At 37.0% G+C, this 23,914-nt stretch overlaps 1 protein-coding gene across 1 annotated transcript in view; it reads right to left on the reverse strand.

Moving 5' to 3' along the window:
• Nucleotides 1-7,958: 7,958 nt before the first annotated feature.
• Nucleotides 7,959-23,914, reverse strand: part of TRIM36 (tripartite motif containing 36) — a 34,301-nt gene continuing 18,345 nt past the window's right edge. Inside the window, exons 6-10 of the mRNA XM_068534137.1 lie at nucleotides 17,076-17,329; nucleotides 16,717-16,841; nucleotides 13,076-13,366; nucleotides 9,861-10,158; nucleotides 7,959-8,408 (exon numbers count right to left, since the gene is read on the reverse strand). Coding sequence (XP_068390238.1) covers nucleotides 8,054-8,408; nucleotides 9,861-10,158; nucleotides 13,076-13,366; nucleotides 16,717-16,841; nucleotides 17,076-17,329 — 1,323 coding nt within the window. The 3' untranslated portion in view covers nucleotides 7,959-8,053. The remainder of the gene's footprint in view (nucleotides 8,409-9,860; nucleotides 10,159-13,075; nucleotides 13,367-16,716; nucleotides 16,842-17,075; nucleotides 17,330-23,914) is intronic.

Genomic DNA, 23,914 nt, shown 5'->3' on the forward strand with positions numbered 1-23,914 from the left:
CAGTTTTAAGGCATATTAGGGACGCTCCAAGAAGGAATTCAAAGGCTTACATGTCAAAGATATGGGCAGAACTGGTAACCCAAGAAATTTTACCAGGAAAATAACTTCTGGAATACAAATATTTCCACTTAGTCAGATGTGCTTTGTTTAAAAAATGGAGGGACCATCTAGGGCACAAAGAATCCAAATGGTAAAACAAATTAAGGTGTCATACAGCACCTTGAAACACTCAGATTTTATAAAATACTGAATCTACTCACCAAATACATGTTCAATTTACCACTGATTTTCCAAAAAATATCTTCTACCAAACAAAGTACATCTATACACTATACCATAGCGCCATCATTAAAATAAACAAATAAAACCTTAAGAGTCAAGGAGGGACTTCTCTCGTGGCACAGTGGTTAAGAATCCGCCTGCCAATGCAGGGGACATGGGTTTGAGCCCTGGTCCAGGAAGATCCCACATGTTGCGGAGCAACTAAGCCCCTGTGCTACAACTACTGAGCCTGCACTCTAGAGCCTGCAAGCCACACCTACTGAAGCCCGTGTGCCACAACTACTGAAGCCCACGCGCCCTAGAGCCCGTGCTCCGCAACAAGAGAAGCCACCGCAAGGAGAAGCCCGCGCACTGCAACAAAGAGTAGCCCCTGCTCGCTGCAACTAGAGAAAACCCACACGCAGCAACGAAGAACAAACGCAGCCAAAAATAAATAACATTAAAAAAAAAAAACTTTAAAAAAATGAGTCAAGGAGTTATTTTCTAGAGCATTATAAAATGAAGATCTGAAAAAGATACTAATTATATGGATCCACCATTCCCAAAATAATACTTTATCTAGTTTCAAGATGGCAAAGTCCTATCCACCGCCTCCTCTTGAAAATCACCCCCAAAATGAACAAGAAACTGAAAAGCAAACTCAACCACAGTGCAACTAGGAGACATTATAACTGCAAACTATAATGAAAAGAGAACAGATGGAGGAATGGCAAATGCCTTAGTGAAGGAAGGTCAAATCTAAATGCTTGCAGAGGGAGCAGCCCATGAGAAGCAGGCTGATTAACTCACACAGACCCCAGACGGGCTCAGGAATTGCAGGGACCATGTACCACAAAGGCAGAGGTGAGTCACAGGGCTGAAAACCAAGGGAGACTCAAGGTGCTGGGATCCAGCAGTGATAAAAACTGGGTAAAATTCCTGCCCTCGTGAAGCTGCGTTAGAGGATGCAGGCGAAAGTTAAACTTATAAGTGCTTTGGAAAACAAAGCAGGGAATGAAAAGTATTGGGGGGGAGGACGGTGTGGGCACAATTTAAATAGAATGGTACCTGGTTCTCATTGAGAAAGTGACATCTAAAAAAAGACAAAGGTAGGGAAGAACGTGTGGATACCTGGAACAGCAGGAGTAGTATGAAATGTTTCACTTTTTTTCAAAAGGCTTATTCTGATTTTTTAATCGAGAAAAAGTAACGGTGTGAGGGCTTGAGGTATAACATTGTTAGTCCTCACTCATATCTGGTTGTCTTCTTCCTGAGCACTCAGAAGATAACACGCCCATGCCTATTAGTTAGCACCATGCAATTAGCTCTAGCCAATAAAACATGAATGGAAAGCATGTGCTGAGGCATTATTATCTGCTGGGACTCCTCCATGCTCTTTTCCTGCTGTAGTAACTTTAGAAACTGTGAGCTCGGAAGGTGGTGTCACAGAATGTAAGGATCCTGATCCCTGTATCATCAGTGGAGGAGAGCTTTACTGATCTACAATAGATTTTGTGAGAGCAAGAAATAAATTTTGGTTAAATCCAGAGGTTTCAGGGTTTATTAGTAGTAGAACTTAGCTATCCAACTAATTCTTGGCTAAAGAAAGAAGACCTGTTAGGAAAATATTATAATAATCAGGTTAGAATGTTGGTAACGGTGGAGGTGGGAGAAGCTGGATTCTGGGTATTCTGAAAGTCGAGCCAACAGGGACTGTTGGAAAATTAGTATACATAAGGAACAGTTAAACCCCACCTTCCAGTTTCCCAGCTCCACCCTATATTATCAGATGATGACCCTCCCTCCCACCTCTCTCCTCTCCACCTGAGCCTCTACCACCACCACCACCAATCACTTCAAAAGAAGATAGAAGAGAAAGTCTCTGAAGAAAATTGGAAGAGTTCCTTATTCAGGGACAGTAAGTCCTCAGTTCCTAAGGACCACTATTCCGACAGAAGATTGAAGAACTCTTCTTTGGAGAAAAATGAATATCCCCAGAAGAAAGACCTGCAGAGTGATTTGGGGGATCTGGGGGGTGGAATCCAACAAAAGCCACCTCATCACTTGATTAAGTGATAGTGAAGTCCAATAATCAGCCTTTAGTGCTTCAATCTTTAATAGAAATAGCCAAAAACATGTAAACAATTGAGAAAATGCTCTAACAGGGAAGTCAGGAAAAAAGAGTGGAAAACTCAAAGGAATAAAATAACAAAGGGAGGAAAAATTTTTTCAAAAAAATAATTTAAAGTCTAAGAGTAGTAAAAAATACTGTGTCAGTGAAACAAGAACAGGATGCTATCAAAAAGAATAAGAATATGAAGTAGTCTAATAGTCACTAGTAAGACAGTTGCAAAAAGGTAGTGATATGAAATTAAGGGGATGAAATCACCAAAGAAATAATACAAGAATGCTTCCCAGAACTGAAGGAAATAACCAAATTTCCAAAACATGGAACAGGGGAAAATAACACACACTAAGAAACATTATAAATTTTCAAAACAACAGAGAGAAAAACAGAAGCTAAAAGCTTCCAAAGAGGAAAAACAGGTCACAAACAAAAAAAATCAATAATCAAAATGGCATCAGACTTTAATAGCAAGACTGAGTGCTAGGACACAACAGAACAATGCCTTGAAAAATAGGAAAATGATTTCAAATGGTTAAGTGGGAGGTTAGAATAAAGAAATTTTAGAACGCAAGATTTCCAAAAATTCTACCTTCTCCAAACCCTTTCTCAAGATACTTACTGGAGAATATGCTCACTAAAACTAGGGCATAAACCAAGTCAAAGAAAAACATAGGATCCAGGAAATGGGGTTCAACTCAGAAGAGAAGGACGGGTTATTCCTGGCATAAGGGCAAAGGGAAGCCCCAAGAGAGCTATGTAACAAGCTGAGGAACCAACTAGCCCATATTGGAACAGGATGACAAAGAGCTCTAAGAAAGATTCCCCAGGAAAAATAAAAACATAGAAATATGTTTGATCTGTGAAAATGCCATATTAGAGGCATTTTATAGAGCTTATGGAAGATGTAGGACAATTTAGCTAGAGAGCCAAAGAAAATTACGTAAACAAAATAGGCACTTATTAACTCCAAGGGAAAAAAGAAGTTGTACAAGAAAGGTAGACATAACAGACCTACTTAGCTGAATATTGAACAATATTTACTTAGAGAGTTAAAATCCTCATTTAATATTATAGGATGTTGGTAAGTAATGTCTAAAATTATTAGGAGAAAATGAACATTACTATAAATGCAGAAAAAACAAGTAAGAGTTAATGTCACAGACTCTAGGGAGCTGGAAGGGGTAGAGGTGGGGGATTGGGAGCCCTCTGTTTTTTGGTATGCATCTTTTACCGTTATTGGACTTTATAAACCCTGCATTTATTATTTTGGAGATATATAGATATACTATATACATATTACTTAGAAGAGATAAAATACTTTTACAGCAGCTAACAGTACTCACCACTCTACCAAGGAAAGAAAGTTAGAAAATCAATGTTGCTCCAATAGTCTTAATAACACGTGACAGGTGTACTATTCCAAAGGACGTTAGCTCTGCACTTAAAAGACTTAAGGTCTTTTAAGGAGACCAAGACTTAGAAAAAAAGAAAACAGATCTTCAGAAGCAGTCATATAATCTGGCCAGTGAGCGTAGATTCAAACTCATCTGAACCACATTCCAACATAAACAAAACTAAGGAACTTTTTTAGGTCTTCTAAAAGCATGCAGTATGGCATTTGAAAAACTAACAAACCACTGCATTCAGATAAGATAAACAAAGGAATCTAGGGGAAAAAAAAAGTATTTTTTATTATCCACAGGCAGTCAGACTATAGTCTATAATTCACTCATGGCACATTTCAATTTTATTTTGACAGTATGTTACAAACTTACTTCTACATGCCGGCATCAGTCTAGCCAGAACTTTAAGGGCACGTTTTTCTTAACCATAACACTTATTCTTCTCTATCCGAAGATATTTCAGACAAGAGATGGCAAACTCAGAAAAGAAGCAACTCCATTAGTCTCAAAGATGAATGATCTCAGCAGAGAATGGCCAACGGGGAAGAGACATACTTAAAAAAAAAAAAAAAAAAAAAGCTAAAAGGAAAAAGTGCATTAGCTTTCTTAATCTTTAGGAATCAAAATGCTTCATTTTTATGTGTTTTAGCATTTCAGAACATTATAAATACCCTCATTTAAGCAGCCAGCCAGCACAATGGCCCATAGCCTCCCTTCTTTTCCCTCAAATACACCAAACTCCTCCCCAATTGTGCCTGTTATTCTCCCTTTACGCCACCCGCACAACCACCACCAGATCCCTGCCTTCCCATCTCTGCCCCCAGGAAGATGATCCCTGCTGTGTGCATCTCTAGAGAGCGCTTGCTGGCTGGCTGCCAGTTGGGTTTGGTCAACAGGCAGCCCCAGCAGATCCAGTGGAGGATCTTTCTTTCTGACTCCCTCCCTGTCTTGGGCACCACATCTTTGGCAGCCGCTGCATCCCACGGCAACCCTTCCTTCCTGTTCTCTCTCCCTGAGATCTAGTAACACTATTTCCCCTTGTCCCCCTTGCTCTAGAGGCGGTAATGGCTTCAGGCTGTGGCTAGTCTATCCCAGCCTTTCACCACTGCTCGTTTCTTCCTTTCAGGCTGCCCATATCTCTAAGCAACTCTTCCATTAACTTCTTTTCAATTGAACCAGCTAGGGTAATTCTATTACCAGCCAGAACTCTGACCAATTCATTATCTCAAAGCCTTTTTGCACTTCATGTTCACTATACCTAACATGTTCTTCACTTAGCCCTTTTGTATACTGGCTCCTTAGAGATCAGGTGTCAAACTCCTATCACCCTCCTCAGAGGGGCTTCCCTGACCACCAAATCTAGTATTAGCTCCCACCTCAAGCACTCTCTTAGTCCCTTCCATTTTTATCATCTCTCTTTCCTAGAAATTAAGCTCCTAAAAGTAGGAACTTAACTAGGCTGTCTTGTTCACCTTTTACCCAGTGCACAGCATGGAGTCTAATAAGAGCAGGAGTTAAAGACTTCTTGTGAAATGACGTGGTTTCAAACCAAACTTTAAAAAAAAATTCCTTCAAGTTTAATTTTTAAAGCAAAAGAGTCCCAAGACAATCTCCAACTCTTATGGGATGTTATTCCCATAAGCAGGTAAAACTCATTTAAAATGAATACAAATGTTTGGTAGAACAGCATTTCTTAAGACTATTCCCGCCTATAACACTAGGTACTAGATTGTTTTCTGTAGCAATCCAATGATTGATTATATTCCCACATGGGATACACTGTCAAGGCCTATCAGATAACGGGGGCTAGTCCAAAGATTTAACAGGCTCAGATGGTGTTCAATCCCCCAAAGGTAGCTCTAATTCCTACTACTTTCAAGAAAGCAATTGTGAATATGAAAATTAAGTTATTATACAGTATCATAGGGATATGCATGAGTCAACTCTTATTTATTTTAAAATTAAGACCCATCAAGCATTTGTAACAATTCACTGCAATTCAGACTTAACTACCAGAGCCCCATAACCCAAGAGTATGAATGTGAACCAAAGGGCCACTCATCTAAACCAAAATCTGACCTATTATGGATCAGAAAAGAAATATTAGACAAACAGATCAGTTTAGACAGTTGATCCTTCTACAACGCAGGTTTAAACTGCATAGGTCCACTTATACGTGGATTTATTTTCAGTAAACATGTTCTACAGTACTACACAACCTCCGGTTGGTCGGATCTTCAGATGTAGAACCGAGGATGCAGAGGGCCAACCATAAATTTATACTCGGCCTTTCAACCGCATGCAGGGTGGACACCCCTAACCCCTGCATTATGCAAGGGTCAACTGTAAATTAGTTTCATGTTACGCTTTTCTAATGATCATCTCCACAAGAATTAAAGCTAGTAAATGCCCAAAATAATTTTATATAGAACTTTAGCTCTAAGTTAATATATTCAGTCAAACAGCTTTTCATAAACTGTTCCTATTTTCCATATAAACACAGAGAATTCCTGGAATGCAGATTTCAATAATTATACTTAACTTACTTTAAGTTTTTATTAAAAATGAAAGAAGTCCAAGAGAACAATTTATATGCAACTATACAATGTTTTAAGTGGCTTTCCTATTCCTATTAAAGCTTTATATTTAAAATGTCTACATAATATGTGCTTCACAGGCTTAACACTATCAAACTTTACCACACATGTGACTTTAGCAGCTTTATTGCACAATGATCCACGTTAACACTGCATATTTGCTTAGTTCACCCTATGTCATAAAGTGCTATTCATAGGTGGGAAAGGAACAAAGCTTACTAAACACTGAAATTCTCCATGATATTTCCTACCTCAGTCAGGGAAAAGAAAGCTAATTTAGTGTTACCAACCTGAATAGCAGATTTCCATTTACATACATATATAACCAGAAAGAAAAAAAAAAAAAACCAGATCTAAGAGTTTTGTTTAGTCAATTAAAATATGTCAAAAGAATTTCAAGATGATTAATGCTAAATGCCTAACAGTCTAGTTTCTGAATACTCTAACTTTAAAAAAACTAACCAGTTTAAATAAAACCACCCAAGAAAGAATCTTTCAAAAATGAAGATAAAATTTAGATATGAGATTCTTCAAAGTCAAAGAACTTTTAACTTTAAAAAAGGGTACACACAGTCATTATGATTTTAATTATTATTCCTAAACAATTAAATTTGTATTTTTACTTGCTTATATGACAAATGCTTATTACCAATGAGCCATAGAAAATGCCATACAACTGACCGGATAGTTACTTCACATTTTATATGTTTAATGACACTAAAAATGTATCAAGAACTTTTCAAACATGTAAACATAAACCAGGACAATCTGATATATAATATTTGTGCCAAAGAATGAAAATTACAAGACACAAAAAGAAAGCAAAAGAATATGACAATTATCAGTGTATCTTCACTAATATTTATGAAAAATAATGATTTGATATAAGCGCAAATATTTTCATAGAGAAACTAAAAAAAAAATTGAAGAAACAAAATTTCCCCAAAAATCATATGAAGTGAAAAGCTTTGTGTGTTAGCCAAGAATTTTGTGTTTCCTGCAAGAAACCATGTTTCCTACACATGCAAGTATGGGCATTACAGCTAAGAGAACTCTTAAAAATGTCCTTAAGAATACAGTTTGTGGTCTTAAAAAAAACCCAGCAGTATTCATTTTCCAGGCAATATATTCTGAATATTAAATACATAATTTTCCATTTAAATATACTACCGTTTCTATGGCCTTTTTTTTACCTATCTATACCTTTGTTTTCCGATTAAAAACGAATGCACAACACAATGCTTAGTACTAATTTCTATCCAGAAGGCATTTAAAAAATATCTTCTCTTAGGACATAAACATGATATAAAAATGAAAAACCAAACACAAAAGAAGCATAATAAATACTTTTGTATCCCTTCCCCCAACCCCGAAACAAGGAATGTAAGTATCAGCAACACAAGCTGACATAAATAAATTAGATTTCCCGTGGGTAAGAAGATAATCCAGTTAACCATTTCAGTGTTAACTATGAAAAAGTATCTTTTTCCCGGTGTTTGTAAAAGTCAGGAAGCCTGTTGAGGCTTTCTGTTTTAAGAAGAAACATACACAAAAAACAAGTGTAGCGACCAGACACTTAGATGATATGTAATTAGTTACAAAGGTTAACACCAAGGCATTACTTTGCTCACATTTTTTATCCTAAGTCACATCAGATGCTTAAACTACATGGTCTCTTGGTATTCTAGATATGTTGCTGTGATGGGTTCTTCAAGCTGAATTCCTCCACTGCCCATTAATGCAAATGCTGGATACATAGTATGCGAACAGTCCACTTGGCGCTCATAAAGGCATTTCATGTGATCCATATCATAGAAACCCACTTTGCCTTTATCGTAGTCGAGGAAAACCCCTATACTTGTTGGCATGGGGAGAACTCGATTTTCAGGTTCATTAGAAGAAGTAGGTGACCTGGGAATAAAAAATTTCTTCATGCCTATAGTAACTAACGTAAAGGGTTGTGAAGAATCAAAACAGGTATCCTCACTTCCGCTGTCATGCCCACTGTCTTGCTCGTATCTAAAATACAACACAAACAGACAAAGCAGAATCTTATCTGTATCAGCATAGGCTTTCAAGTAGTTTCGAGACATTTTCACAAGATAATATACATTGAGTTAAAATTAAAATCAATTGTACATCAAAACCTTTCTGGTAAACCATAATCAATTGAAAACATAAGGACTTCACATTGCCACTTAGAATTACGCCACAAACTCAGCCCCAAATTCTGTCATTAAGTAGCATCCATTTTTACCTATATACCTGAGAACCTAAAAATAATAATTTTGGCCTATCAAAAATAAAGCAGGGGGAAGGGAACTGAAGGGACTTGACAAAGATTAAATATTTCTAGCACAAAAATCATATATAAAAAAATTAAAAACCAAGACAGGCCCCCTAATCCAAGGAATTTTCAGACTAAGTAAAATAAACGGGCACTGCAAAATAATGCAGGACAAAAAACCATGTTTCATTCTCCTGCTAAGAACTATATTTCCTGGTTGGGAGTTCTACATGGATCTATGATGCAAGCAAGTATTATAAAGGTTGTTTTTTCCCCCCCTTGATTATAAAACAGTAACACCTTGAAGAAAATTTTGATACAAAGTTCCTTCCATTTTTTCCCTATGCATAGATTGCTTCTTATATATTTGTGATAATACTACATCAACAACTTTAATCAGGTCTTTTCACTTCTAATATTTCTCATGTTGTAAACTTTTTTAGCATTATTAATAATAATCTACCAAGTAGACATGCCACTATGTTTAAGTGACTATTTCCCTATTTCAATTTTCACTCTTATTTCAATTTCTCATCTTAGTGCAAAAAGTTTTTCCTATCACTCAGATTGTTAATCTGGGATTTCTGTAGACATAAATGGTCAAAAATTACTTGCCTGGACTAGTGCACACTATACCATCTAACAAAAATAAACTGTACAGTCTCCACTAAATAGTCAAACTCAAGAAACTGGAATTCTCTGCCATGGAAACACGTTTACCATGACCCAATTTTGTAAGTACTTACGGGACAGTTTAAAGAATTGTATACCTTAACAAAAGAACAACTTAATATCAATTGTGAAATATGGCATTGAGAGGCATTTCACTATTTATGCAATTTTATCACATCATTAAGGTAACTGATATGAAAGACTTTGAAAATTCTAAATTGCGAAGCTATACCATAATCAAGAGGTGTACCCAAAACAGACTTATTTCCTCACAGCATCAGAAATTAACTGCTGAATCTCATTATTCACTGTGTGAATACAAGACAACCTGACTCCTTTTCTTAGCCAGCCACATAAGCACAGCCAAAACACCTGAGTCTAAGAAATGTATACTCTAAATACTAAATACTCTAAATGCAACAAGTAAATCCAAGTCTATTTTCAGTCTCACCTTGCTAAACCAGGATGTTTACTTCCTAAAGAACTAAAGAATTATCAGTAGGAGAATCTACCTTGGACTGACTGCATCCCGGGGAGACCGGAGCCATTCTTGTAGTTTATCACTGGAAGCAACTCCCACTTTTACCAGGTATGAATATGGTTCTACACGGAAGGCCCAAAAGTGTTTCCCTTTTGTAATTCCAACATCTCCAATGATGTAGTCTAAGCTTGTGAAGTAACCCACTTGGATCCGCTCCGCAGCAAGGAGAAGATTAAATCCAGCTCTGCTCTCTACACGGTCTCTCTTCAAGTTCAGCAAGAGGTGTTCATTATTATAGCCACATTTTTCATCAAAAAGGAAACTGAAAACTGTAAATAGAGCAGAAAATTAGGCTGCAAATTATTAGCATTTCTACAATCTATGGTTACATTTAACAGGTTTTTCAAACAGAAATTACTAAAAAGATATAGGAAGAGGAATATATCATTCTACCCTACACAAACTATGACAAAACAAAACCCCAACTTAGAAATAATTTCCAGTAAATTCTCTGTACCTGAAAATCTTCAGAAATTTCAAAGCAGAAGAAACATTTTAAATGCATGAGAAATTTATGAATGTAGTTCCTTGGAATAGATATAGCAAATCTATCCTAAGTATTTTACAGTCTTGAATCTGTCCTTTTATCCCTAAAATAAGGGGCTGTACATTTTCAAAAATATCTATGTATTTTATTAAAACTTTATTCCAAATTTTATAAATATGGAAACTATTAGCAATTTTAGTAAGGTCTTTTCCTTATCAATCAAGATGGCAGACATGAGAAACAGTGTACATTGTAAAAAAAAAAAAACACACACAGGCTTTGGGTTCAGAGAGACCTGGGTTTGATGCCTGGCGCAAGCATTTAACTAGAGTTTAACCTAAACTTTGATTTCCTCAACTACAGAATGGAGATAATGTTGCCGGTGAATTTAACATTCTTTCTTCGTTGCGAAAGAATTTGGAGAATTCCAAATTCAAGAAGTGGATTTATTTAGAGAGAAACACACTCCACAGACAGAGTGCGGGCCATCTTGGAAGACAAGAAGCAAGAGGCCTCGAAATAGGGCGTGGTTAGTTTTTACGGGCTGGATAATTTCATAGGCTAATGAGTAGGAGGATTGTTCCAATTATTTTGGGGAAGGGGCGGGGATAGCCAGGAATTGGGCTACCACCCACTTTTTTTTTTTTTTAACATCTTTATTGGAGTATAATTGCTTTACAGTGGTGTGTAAAGCAAAGTGTTACCACCCACTTTTTGACCTTTTATGGTTGGCCTCAAAACTGTCATGATGCTGGCAGATGTGTCATTAACATGCTAATGTATTACAATGAGCGTATGAGGCTCAAGGTCTACTGGAAGTCGAATCTTCCGCCATCTTGGACCTAGTTGGTTCTCACTAGTTTTAATCATGTACTATGGCTATGTCTTTCTTTTAAAGGTTGTGCCCTGCCCCTTCCCTCCTGTTTCAATAACACTACTCTTCTATCAACTTAAACCCATTCAGCCTAACATTTAGTGGCTGCTAGCCCAAAAAGTGGAAACATTCCAAACACCCATCAATAGATGAATAGATAAAGAAAATGTGGTATATACATACAATGGAATACTATTCAGCCTAAAAAAGTAAGGAAATTCTGATACATGCTACAACATGCATGAACCTTGAAATAAGCCAGTCACAAAAGGATTATGTGAATCCATTCACATGAGGTACTTAGAATAGGCAAATTCATAGAGGCAGAGGTAGAACAAAGGTTACCAAGCTCTGGGGGAAGGGTGGATGGGGAGTTTCTGTTTAATGGGCACAGAGTGTCAGTTTGGAAAAATGAAAAAGTTCCAGAGATTGTGAGTGGTGATGGCTGCACAACACTGTTGAATGTACTTAATGCCACTGATCTGTTAAAATGGCAAATTTTAACTATATAATACCACAATTGTAAAAAACTGTCGGCTAACAAGCTAAAACTATTCTCCATATGTGATTTGACCAGTCTTCCTGGGAATGCCTATTACCCTGGCATGGCAATTCACACTTTCTCTCAATCTCAAAAGTCTCCCAGTTTGCAAAATAAATTTAAATGGTCACCCTATTCATGGGGTTTCTCTTGGAGAAAAGAAAGACAGCTTTTAATGTTTCCTTTCCTCCATCCCCCTTCACTTTATCACTGAAAACAGTAGCTACTTTCAGGTTTCCTTTTTCTTCCAATTTCAGTCAGAGACTAGAAAAGAAAGCGGAAACTGCATAAACAGTAAAATATTTACTTAATACTTGCAAATGGATCCTAAAACTCTCTTTTGGATTTTATTAAAATTCAAGAAAAATAATTTGAGCCAACCCTATTTATTTGTATTTCTTTTTAATTAGTCACAATGTACATGAAAAACAGAGTGAATAGTACACTCTGGACAAAAAGGGAAGGATGGGCAGAGTGCACAAAATATGGGTACATAAGCCACTAAAAATGGGCAGGAACAATGAGGTCTAAAAGCCAAATGAAGGAACCTCTGAGGCCGTGACCAACTGGGCAGAATGATTTCCTGCTCACCAGGATGAGCACAACTTTGGTTCTAAATGTCCCTTATCCATGGAGCCACTGTAGTGAACATCAACTAACCTGTAAGTCATTCTCATTCTATAAAAATTTACAGGTGCTGTTTAAGTAGTATCAGTGGTTATTAACTTGGAAGGGGGAGGGAGGATTGCTGGGCAGGAGGAGTTTTTAGTGTAGGAAAAAGCTATCCATGTGGTTCTAATACCTGCCTTCCATCCCCATGTGCTTGTAATTACTGAGTTAGAAAAGCCAGACAAGTCAGAATTAGGTAAATTAAAATTATTCTTCACGTTATTGTACCAATAAATTTTTAAAATATCTGCCTAGATCCTATGTTAATAGAGATTTCTATAAACTGATCAAAAATACAGAATTATACTATTTAATACTTGTAAGGTAGCATTTATGCTATTTTAATCCCAAATTAATAGCCCTGCTCACTCAAATGTCATGTTTTTCTGTATCTGATGTCAGTCAGAAATCTAATCCTGTTCTCAGCCTAGATGGTGAAATTCAAGTATTCAGTCTATTTCTAAATCCTAGCTGGGTATGGAATCTACTTTTCTAGAGTATTTTACAGATGAGAGGTGGTTTTAACGTAGGTCTGCATGGACACATTAACTGGTTTATTTTTTATCATGGTCTCTTCCAACTCTATGCTTTTCTTATTCCCACTATTCACAATACCTGGAGCTGGAGGAGTATGAAGAATCAATTCCCTGCTGCAAGGACTGCAGATTGAACCCTTGTAGGCTCTTACTCTGAAAGCATAGTTACAATTACTTTCAAGATCGGAAATGACTTTACTTGTGCCACACACTTCTATCTCATTCCAAGACAACATTTCCTCATCTCTATTAATCTTCCGATATTCGAGGACATAGCTATCAGCTTTATCCTTTTCTGGATGGTGCCAATTTATCAAAGCATTGTTATAAACTTTGCTCTGTTCCTCATTGATCTCTGGCACATCTATGCCTGAAAGAATTATGAAATAGAAAACAATGTTAAAATATTATTTCAGAACCTTTATTTTTCCTTTTATTTCAGTAAAAATGATTTATTGAAAATACTTAAAGGATTTCTCTGCTGTTCAAGAACTTTCTACATTTATAATACTGTGTATAAGAAAAAGAATAAATCCTGCAAATACAACAGGATGTTGGACTTTGAGGACATGCTAAGTGAAATAAGTGAGACATAGAAAAACAAATGCTGACTGCGTGATTCCACTTTCGTGAGGTATCTAAAGTAGCCAAATTCATAAAATCAAAGACTGGAATGGTGGTTACCAGGGGCTGAGGAGCAGGGAGAAATGGGCGCTTATTAATCAACAGGCATAAAGTTTCAGTTAAGCAAGATGAATAAGCTCTAGAGATGTGCTGTACAACTTGTGTCTACAGACAACAATACTGTATTGTATACCAGAAATTTAAGAGGCTAGATCTCAGGGTAAGTTTTATCATAATAAAATTTAAAAAGGAAAGTAAATTGAGATTTTAAAAGGTATATTTATGTTTATAACTGAAAGGGGAAAGAAGAATGAAAAATAAGACAGACAAAATAAGTAAAACTCAATTTTAGCTTTACATGTTAATTCTGAAACACCATAAATTAAAATTTTTAACCACATACTCTTCAATTTCCATCTACTGAATAACAACCCTAGACTTGAAATTTATAATATGTGTCCTCCTATAAATTATTTTAATAAATACTTTTAAATCTAAGTTTGGTCAGTATAATAATAAACAAACTTCAATAAAACATTATATAGCTTTCTTTCATATTATCTTCCACAGAGTTGCAAAGCAATTTATTTATTTATTTTTAAATTTATTTATTTATTTATTTATTTGGCTGCACCAGGTCTTAGTTGGGCATGCGGGATCTTCGTTGCAGTGTGCAGGATCTTTAGTTGCAGCATGCGGACTCTTAGTTGCGTCATGTGGGATTCAGTTCCCTGACCAGGGATCGAGCCCAGGCCCCCTGCATTGGGAGCATGGAGTCTTAACCACTGGACCACCAGGGAAGTCTGGCAAAGCAATTTAAATGACTTTTTCTTGGTATAAACAAGATACATATTTTTTTAAGAAAATCAGAAACTACATAAAACACACACAAATTAAGTAACTCAAAGATTATCACTACAATAATTTTGTGTAGCTCCTGCCAGTATTTTTCTCCCAGTGGCATTCCACTGTAGCAACATTTAACTATTTTCAGAAAACATGTTTCTAATTTCTCATTAAAAATACAATGATTAAAATATCACAGCTAAATCTTTGTGCATATTCATAATCTTTTCCTTAGAATAAATTCCAAACAGCTTAACTGCTTTGGTCATATGGTAAAAATAAGCTATAGGAGTTACACATGCACATGCACACATAAATAAACACATATTTATATCAAATCACAGAGAAATACACGAAATGAAAAGCAGAAGTCTCCCTCTTCTCCTTATCCTCCAGCTATGTACAAGCAATGTACAGCATAGGTATGTCTATGTGTGCATTTGTGCAACTGAATGTTATGCAGCCATGGGATCTGAAAAGCCATCCAAACTACATTTTAAAGTTAAAAAAAAAAAAAAAAGCTAGTTAAAGAATAACATGACTGGAATGCTCTACGTGCGTGCAGGAAAAAATAAGGAGAGCATCCACCAGTAGGAAGCTGGGTGACCAGCAGCTTTCCATTCTGACCCACCCGTTTTACTGGTCCTTCGTTACACACTGGTATAACCCGAGATTACCCACACTCAACTTCCTTTTTCCAAAGACTGTTTTGGGACCCCCAGGGAAGGGAGGGCCTTGTACTCCTAAGTAAACTAGCGTGTATATAAAGAACAATTCAAGTATACATTTTGGAAAAAGAGGAAAGTACAGTACATGAAATAGAATCAGCATTTCAAATATCACCACATATTTGGAAAAACAAGATCATCATAATAGACAAAAAAGTATGTACCTGACAGAGATTCAGGTATTGATTGGAAGAGAAAGGTGGTCATAGTAATAACCCTTCAGTGTGTTTAACTTTTAAACAAGACAAATTTCCTTTGACTGAATACAAATCTATGCATCTGTACCTGTACAGTAATTAAACTGTAAGTGTACTTTTCCAAGGACTGTAATTGTTCACCATTATTAGAAGAGAAATCTGAGGGAGATGAACAAGGTGAGAAGAAAAAAGGAAAGGAAGACCTCCCTGCTGCAGAGCAGCAGAACACAAACACAACCAAATGTTAGGGGCCGAGCTGCCCGCCCTAAAACTCATATGTTGAAGTTCTAGGCCCTAGTACCTCAGAATGGGCCTTTATTTGGAGAGAGGGTCTTTAAAGAAGTAACACAGTTAAAAACAGGTCGTTAAGGTGGAGCCTAGTCCACTATGACTAATAGGACTGGAGTCCTTATAAGAGGAAATTTGGACTCAGATATGTATAGAGGGAAGACCACGTGAAGACACAAGAAGACAGCCATGTGCACACCTAGGAGAGAGACCTCAGAAGAAACCAACCCTGATGACAGCTTCATCTCAGACTTCTAGCCTCCAGAATCCAACGGGAATTCCCTGGCGGTCCAGTGGTTAAGATGTGGGCTTTTACTGCCAAGGACCTGGGTTTGATCCCTGGTCGGGGAACTAATATCCTGCAAGCCCCAAGGTGTGACTGATAGATAGATAGATAGATAAATAAATAAACAAAACCTTTTACTGCCAGAATCCTATGAAATTAAATATCTGTTGCTATGTCACCCAGTCTGTGGTATTTAGTTTTAGCAGCCCTGGCAAACTCATACAGCAATGTAAACACTTAAACATCTTAGAGTCATTTTTAGCCTGGAGATATCATTTCTAGGTTTCTGCCCTAGGGAAACTCATACACACGCACAAAGAAACACTGACAAAGATGTTCAATAGAGCATTGCTTACAACAGATAAAAAAACAGGAACAGACTGTCTCTTAGTGGGAAACTTACTTACATAATGGAATACTGTAAAGTTAACATATAGCTGTAAACCAGAACTTCATGTATTAACAAATATTTATCTTAAACTTAATTTCTCAAAAAAATAATTTACAAAAAAAAGATACATACAATGTGGTGCCATTCACACAAAGTTTAAAAACATACAAACCAAAAGAATCTAGCTTCTGTGCATAAAAACACGGTTATAAAAACATAAATGGCATATGATTTTAGCGTATGCTGGTCTGGGCAACTGAGATGCTGCATTATAATGTCAAACTGAAGAGAATTTGTGTTTCTCCTACACAATGTGAATTCAAACTAAAAACATGAAGGTATGCTGTTACTAAAACTCACCACTAGAGAAAAAGGACAATTCTCCAAGAAGTTCTGTTTGTTTAGATGTATTAACAACATAGTCTTCAAAAGAAGTCTGAGCCGCAGGTCTAAAGCTCTTCAAAGATTCTGTAGCTTTCTGTATTCTACAGACAGATATAAAATATTTTATACAAAAATGATTCTTTAAACAGGCAAATCAGACTAAATATTTTCAATGAGATTAACAAAAGAAAACTTCACTCAACATTCAAGCTAAGAGTGAAGCAAGAGATACTGCACATAACACAGCACTCTGAACCACTCAGAGCTACAGCTGAAACATAAAGCAGCATTTAATGACACTGCTAGAGAGAGACTGTCAGTTCAAAGTTAAATACCTGAGGTGGAGCTGTTTTGCGGTCTGAACAAAGCAAGACTGATCTGTCTCTTTCAGCACTTCTTGAGCGTATCCCACGAGTCCGTTGTTCTCTAGCAGCCCCTGATACTCTTCCATTTGAGTCTGAAATTTGTCTAATCTTAGTTTCTTAGAAGCATCAATTGCCTTCAAAACAGATGATTTCCTCTCTCCTAGGATTTCAAAGAGCTTTTCAAAATGTGTAATTGCTTCTTCTTTAGCCCGCTCTCCATTACACTATTATAAAACAAGCAAAGCGTTACCTCATCTGCTAAATCCAAATGTCTTTTCAAGAAAGAGTCGCAATTCAACAAAACTAACCCAAATACTGGAAAGAAAAAGATTTTGTCTGACTCCTTGATGTTTTCAGAACAATAATTTGGCATCAAATATGCTTACTAAGGAATGATCAGCAACTTTGAGACACACTTTGTAATTTTATAATACTATATTTCCTTAAGCTTTCAATCTCCAAAGTCCAGCAATAAACTTATTCAATGAAATAAGAAAGCAACATTCAATTTGTATACAAAGGAACTTGAGGCAGAAATGAACTGATTTAACCAAAGACACAGGAAAATACAATCTTGCACTTATTTATTTTTATTCATTTCTAATTCAGGAAATTTTATCCTTTCTACCATATACCAATTTTTTAAAAAGTTAAACCACAGCTATGAAACTCAAAAAAATTACATCCTATAATAAGTAATAAAAATGTAACTCTTCTCTTCAAATTAATATTTAGTTATATATAATTATAATTAAGCTGTAATTTAATTAATATTGATTTAATTATAAGTTATGCAAATTAACTTTTTATGCTTGAGTTTTTCTTTTCTGAAAACTAGGGGTAAGAGAGACCATTTAGGTTTTTCTGAAGATTGAAAAAGATTATTTACATAAAATGCCCACCACAATGTCACATACTCTCAATAAACATTATTTTCACTGCACACATAGCTATTCCTGTACTTTGCCAAAAAATGATCCTCTCTATAGTGCTTATTAAACATTTTGCATGTCCACAAAATCACACCTTGACCTGATTTTGAAAATAAGACCAGCAAAGCACTTACAGGCATTTATCATAATAGACTCATAGCAGCAGCCAACAGAAAAGAGTCTTCAAGAACATTCTTAAAAACTGACAATATACGGTAGAAGTGCATTGCGCATTTTCCAATGGCTTCTGGCCAACATTTAAAATAAAAGGAAATTTTTTCCAGATTTCCTTCTCTGATTCCTAACCTCAACAGCCAATTGTTTAAAAGGAGGATAGGAGGAGAGAACAGAGGGTGGTGACATTCTGGTAGTATTTCAGTGACATATCACATTAAGTTCAGAAATATCATTATACATAGATCAAGAGAAGACTTTTTCCAGCTAAGTATAATTATAGATAAAAAGACAGTGTCACAGTCTTCACTGAGTAAAATTCAAGAATGGAGACAAATTCTCTAGTGCAGAAGATTCTTACTGATAAGCCTACAAACGCAGCTTAGGTCAAAGGTACAAGAAGGAGTTAAATAATTTCTCCAGAATCCCAAGGCATCAATGCCTACATGAATACTTGATGCCTGAGTTCCTCAGTTTTCAACCTACTGAATGACAAACTCAAAAACAAGCACTGGGTTTCCTTATCTCAGAAGTAAAGGCAGCCTGACTGAGAAAACCAATAAAGACAAATCTAAAATAACCACAGACACAATCCCTGAAGCAACCTACTATCTAGATGATAATGTGTTATGTGTTCAGGGATTATAGTAAACTGAGAGTTTGTCAATCAGATACAAATGCGAGAAACAGAATCCTACTTTTAAATTACATGAAAATGCAATCAGTGACTATCAGAAAAATAATATTTAAAATATTAAAGCAATACTGGTAATATGGAGATTGGTTCAAGATGGCGGAGTAGAAGGATGTACTCTCACTCCCTCTTGCAAGAACAACAGAATCACAACTAACTGCTGAACAATCATCGACAGGAAGACACTGGAACTCACCAAAAAAGATACCCCACATCCAAAGACAAAAGGAGAAGCCACAATGAGATGGTAGGAGGGGTGCAATCACAATAAAAGCAAATCCCATAACTGCTGGGTGGGTGACTCACAAACTGGAGAACACTTATACCACAGAAGTCCACCCACTGGAGTGAAGGTTCTGAGCCCCACATCAGGCTTCCCAATCTGGGGGGTTGGGCAACAGGAGGAGGAATTCCTAGAGAATCAGACTTTGAAGGTTAGTGGGATTTGATTGCAGGACTTCGACAGGACTGGAGGAAACAGAGACTCCACTCTTGGAGGGCACACACAAAGTAGTGTTCATATCAGTACCCAGGGAGAAGGAGCAGTGACCCATAGGAGACTAAACCAGACCTACCTGCTAGTGTTGGAGGATCTCCTGCAGAGGTGGGGTGTGGCTATGTCTCACCATGAGGACAAGGACACTGGCAGCAGAAGCTTTGGGAAGTACTCCTTGGCGTGAGCCCCCCCGGGGTCCGCCATTAGCCCCACCAAAGAGCCTGGGTAGGCAGGCTCCAGTGTTGGGTCGCCTCAGGCCAAACAACCAACAGGGAGGGAACCCAGCCCCACCCATCAGCAGAAAATCGGATTAAAGATTTACTGAGCTCTGCCCACCAAAGCAACAGCCAGCTCTACCCACCACCAGTCCCTCCCATCAGGAAACTTGCACAAGCCTCTTAGATAGCCTCATCCACCAGAGGGCAGACAGCAAAAGCAAGAACTACAATCCGACAGCCTCTGGAACAAAAACCACATTCACAGAAAGATAGACAAGATGAAAAGGCAGAGGGCTATGTACCAGATGAAGGAACAAGATAAAACTCCAGAAAAACAACTAAATGAAGTGGAGATAGGCAACCTTCCAGAAAAAGATTTCAGAATAATGATAGTGAAGATGTCCAGGACCTCAGAAAAAGAGTGGAGGCAAACATCAAGAAGATGCAAGAAATGTTTAACAAACATCTAGAAGAATTACAGAACAAACAAACAGAGATGAACAATACAATAACTGAAATGAAAAATACACTGAAAGGAATCAATAGCAGAATAACTGAGGCAGGAGAACGGATAAGTGACCTGGAAGACAGAATGGTGGAATTCACTGCTGCAGAATAGAATAAAGAAAAAAGAATGAAAAGAAATGAAGACAGCATAAGAGACCTCTGGGACAATATAAAACACAACAGCATTCGCATTATAGGGGTCCCAGAAGGAGAAGAGAAAGAGAAAGGACCTGAGAAAATATTTGAAGAGATTATAATCTAAAACTTCCCTAACATGGGAAAGGAAATAGCCGCCCAAGTCCAGGAAGTGCAGAGAGTCCCATACAGGATAAACCCAAGGAGAAACATGCCGAGACACACAGTAATCAAAGTGGCAAAAATTAAAGACAAAGGAAAATTATTGACAGCAGCAAGGGGAAAACAAGAAATAACATACAAGGGAACTCCCATAAGGTTAACAGCTGATTTCTCAGCAGAAACTCTACAAGCCAGAAGGGAGCGGCATGACATACTTAAAGTGATGAAAGGGAAGAACCGACAACCAAGATTACTCTACCCGCCAAGGATCTCATTCAGATTCGATGGAGAAATCAAAAACTCTACAGACAAGCAAAAGCTAAGAGAATTCAGCACCACCAAACCAGTTCTACAACAAATGCTAAAGGAACTTCCCTAAGTGGGAAACACAAGAGAAGAAAAGAACCTAAAAAACAAACCCAAAACAATTAAGAAAATGGTAATAGGAACATACATAGCAATAATTACCTTAAAAGTGAATGGATTAAATGCTCCAACCAAAAGACACAGGCTTGCTGAATGGATACAAAAACAAGACCCATACATATGCTGTCTACAAGAGACCCACTTCAGACCTAGGGACACATTCAGACTGAAAGTGAGGGGATGGAAAAAGATATTCCATGCAAATGGAAATCAAAAGAAAGCTGGAGTAGCAATACTCATCTCAGATAAAATAGACTTTAAAATAAAGACTATTACAAGAGACAAAGAAGGATACTACATAATGATCAAGGGATCAATCCAAGAAGAAGATATAACAATTATAAATATATATGAACCCATCACAGGAGCACCTCAATACATAAGGCAACTGCTAACAGCTATAAAAGAAGAAGTCGACAGTAACACAGTAACAGTGGGGGACGTTAACACCTCACTTATACCAATGGACAGATCATCCAGACAGAAAATTAATAAGGAAACACAAGCTTTAAATGACACAATAGACTAGATAGATTTAATTGACATTTATAGACATTCCATCCAAAAACAGCAGATTACACTTTCTTCTCAAGTGCACATGGAACATTCTCCAGGATGGATCACATCTTGGGTCACAAATCAAGCCTCAGTAAATTTAAGAAAACTGAAATCATATCAAGCATCTTTTCTGACCACAATGCTATGAGATTAGAAATCAATTACAGGGAAAAAAACATAAAAAACACAAACACATGGAGGCTAAACAATATGTTACTAAATAACCAAGAGATCACTGGAGAAATCAAAGAGGAAATCAAAAAATACCTAGAGAAAAATGATAATGAAAAGACAACGATACAAAACCAATGGGATGCAGCAAAAGCAGTTCTAAGAGGGAAGTTTATAGCTATACAAGCCTACCTCAAGAAACAAGAAAAATCTCAAGTAAACAATCTAACCTTACACCTAAAGGAACTAGAGAAAGAAGAACAAACAAAACCCAAAGTTAGCAGAAGGGAAGAAGTCATAAAGATCAGAGCAGAAATAAATGAAATAGAAAACAACAGCAAAGATCAATAAAACTAAAAGCTGGTTCTTTGAGAAGATAAACAAAATTGATAAACGATTAGCCAGACTCATCAAGAAAAAGAGGGAGAGGACTCAAATCAATAAAATTAGAAATGAAAAAAGAGAAGTTACAACAGACACTGCAGAAATACAAAGCATCCTAAGAGACCACTACAAGCAACTCTACGCCATTAAAATGGACAACCTGGAAGAAACGGACAAATTCTTAGAGAGGTATAACCTTCTAAGACTGACCCAGGAAGAAACAGAAAATATGAACAGACCAATCACAAGCAATGAAATTGAAACTGTGATTAAAAATCTTCCAACAGGGCTTCCTTGGCAGCAGAGTGGTTAAGAATCCGCCTGCCAATGCAGGGGACACAGGTTCGAGCCCTGGTCCGGTAAGATCCCACATGCCGCGGAGCAACTAAGCCCATGTGCCACAACTACTGAGCCTACACTCCAGAGCCCGAGAGCCACAACTACTGAGTCCATGTGCCACAACTACTGAAGCACGCACACCTAGAGCCCGTGATCCGCAAAAAGAGAAGCCACCGCAATGAGAAACCTGCACACCGCAACGAAGAGTAGCCCCCGCTCGCCGCAACTAGAGAAAGACTGCATGCAGTAACGAAGACCCAACGCAGCCAAAAATAAATAATAAAATAAAATTAATTAATTTAAAAAAAAATCTTCCAACAAACAAAAGTCCAGGACCAGATGGCTTCACAGGTGAATTCTATCAACCATTTAGAGAAGAGCTAACACCCATCCTTCTCAAACTCTTCCAAAAAATTGCAGAGGAAGGAACACTCCCAAACTCATTCTATGAGGCCACCATCACCCTGATACCAAAACCAGACAAAGATACTACAAAAGAAGAAAATTACAGGCAAATATCACTGATGAATATAGATGCAAAAATCCTCAACAAAATACTAGCAAACAGAATCCAACAACACATTAAAAGGATCATACACCGTGATCAAGTGGGATTTATCCCAGGGATGCAAAGATTCTTCAATATATGCAAATCAATCAATGTGATACACCATATTAACAAATTGAAGAAGAAAAACCATATGATCATCTCAATAGATGCAGAAAAAGCTTTTGACAAAATTCAACACCCATTTCTGATAAAAACTCTCCAGAAAGTGGGCATAGAGGGAACCCACCTCAACATAATAAAGGCCATATATGACAAACCCACAGCAAACATCATTCTCAATGGTGAAAAACTGAAAGCATTTCCTCTAAGATCAGGAACGAGACAAGGATGTCCACTCTCACCACTATTATTCAACATAGTTTTGGAAGTCCTAGTCACGGCAATCAGAAGAAAAAGAAATAAAAGGAATACAAATTGGAAAAGAAGAAGTAAAACTGTCACTGTTAGCAGATGACATGATACTATACATAGAGAATCCTAAAGATGCCACCAGAAAACTGCTAGAGCTAATCAATGAATTTGGTAAAGGTGCAGGATACAAAATTAATGCACAGAAATCTCTTGCATTCCTATACACTAATGATGAAAAATCTGACAGAGAAATTAAGGAAACACTCCCATTCACCATTGCCACAAAAAGAATAAAATACCTAGGAATAAACCTACCTAGGGAGAAATAAGATCTGTATGCAGAAAACTATAAGACACTGTTGAAAGAAATTAAAGAAGATACCAACAGATGGAGAGATATACTATTTTCTTGGATTGGAAGAATCAATATTGTGAAAATGACTATACTACCCACAGCAATCTACAGATTCAATGCAATCCCTATCAAATTACCAATGGCATTTTTTACAGAACAAGAACAAAAAATCTTAAAATTTGTATGGATACACAGAAGACCCCAAATAGCCAAAGCAATTTTGAGGAAAAAAACGGAGCTAGAGGAATCAGACTCCCTGACTTCAGACTACACCACAAAGCTACAGTAATCAAGACAATATGGTACTGGCACAAAAACAGAAATATAGATCAATGG

Source organism: Eschrichtius robustus, chromosome 2, assembly GCF_028021215.1.
Source record: "Eschrichtius robustus isolate mEscRob2 chromosome 2, mEscRob2.pri, whole genome shotgun sequence".
Classification (NCBI taxonomy): Eukaryota; Metazoa; Chordata; class Mammalia; order Artiodactyla; family Eschrichtiidae; genus Eschrichtius; species Eschrichtius robustus.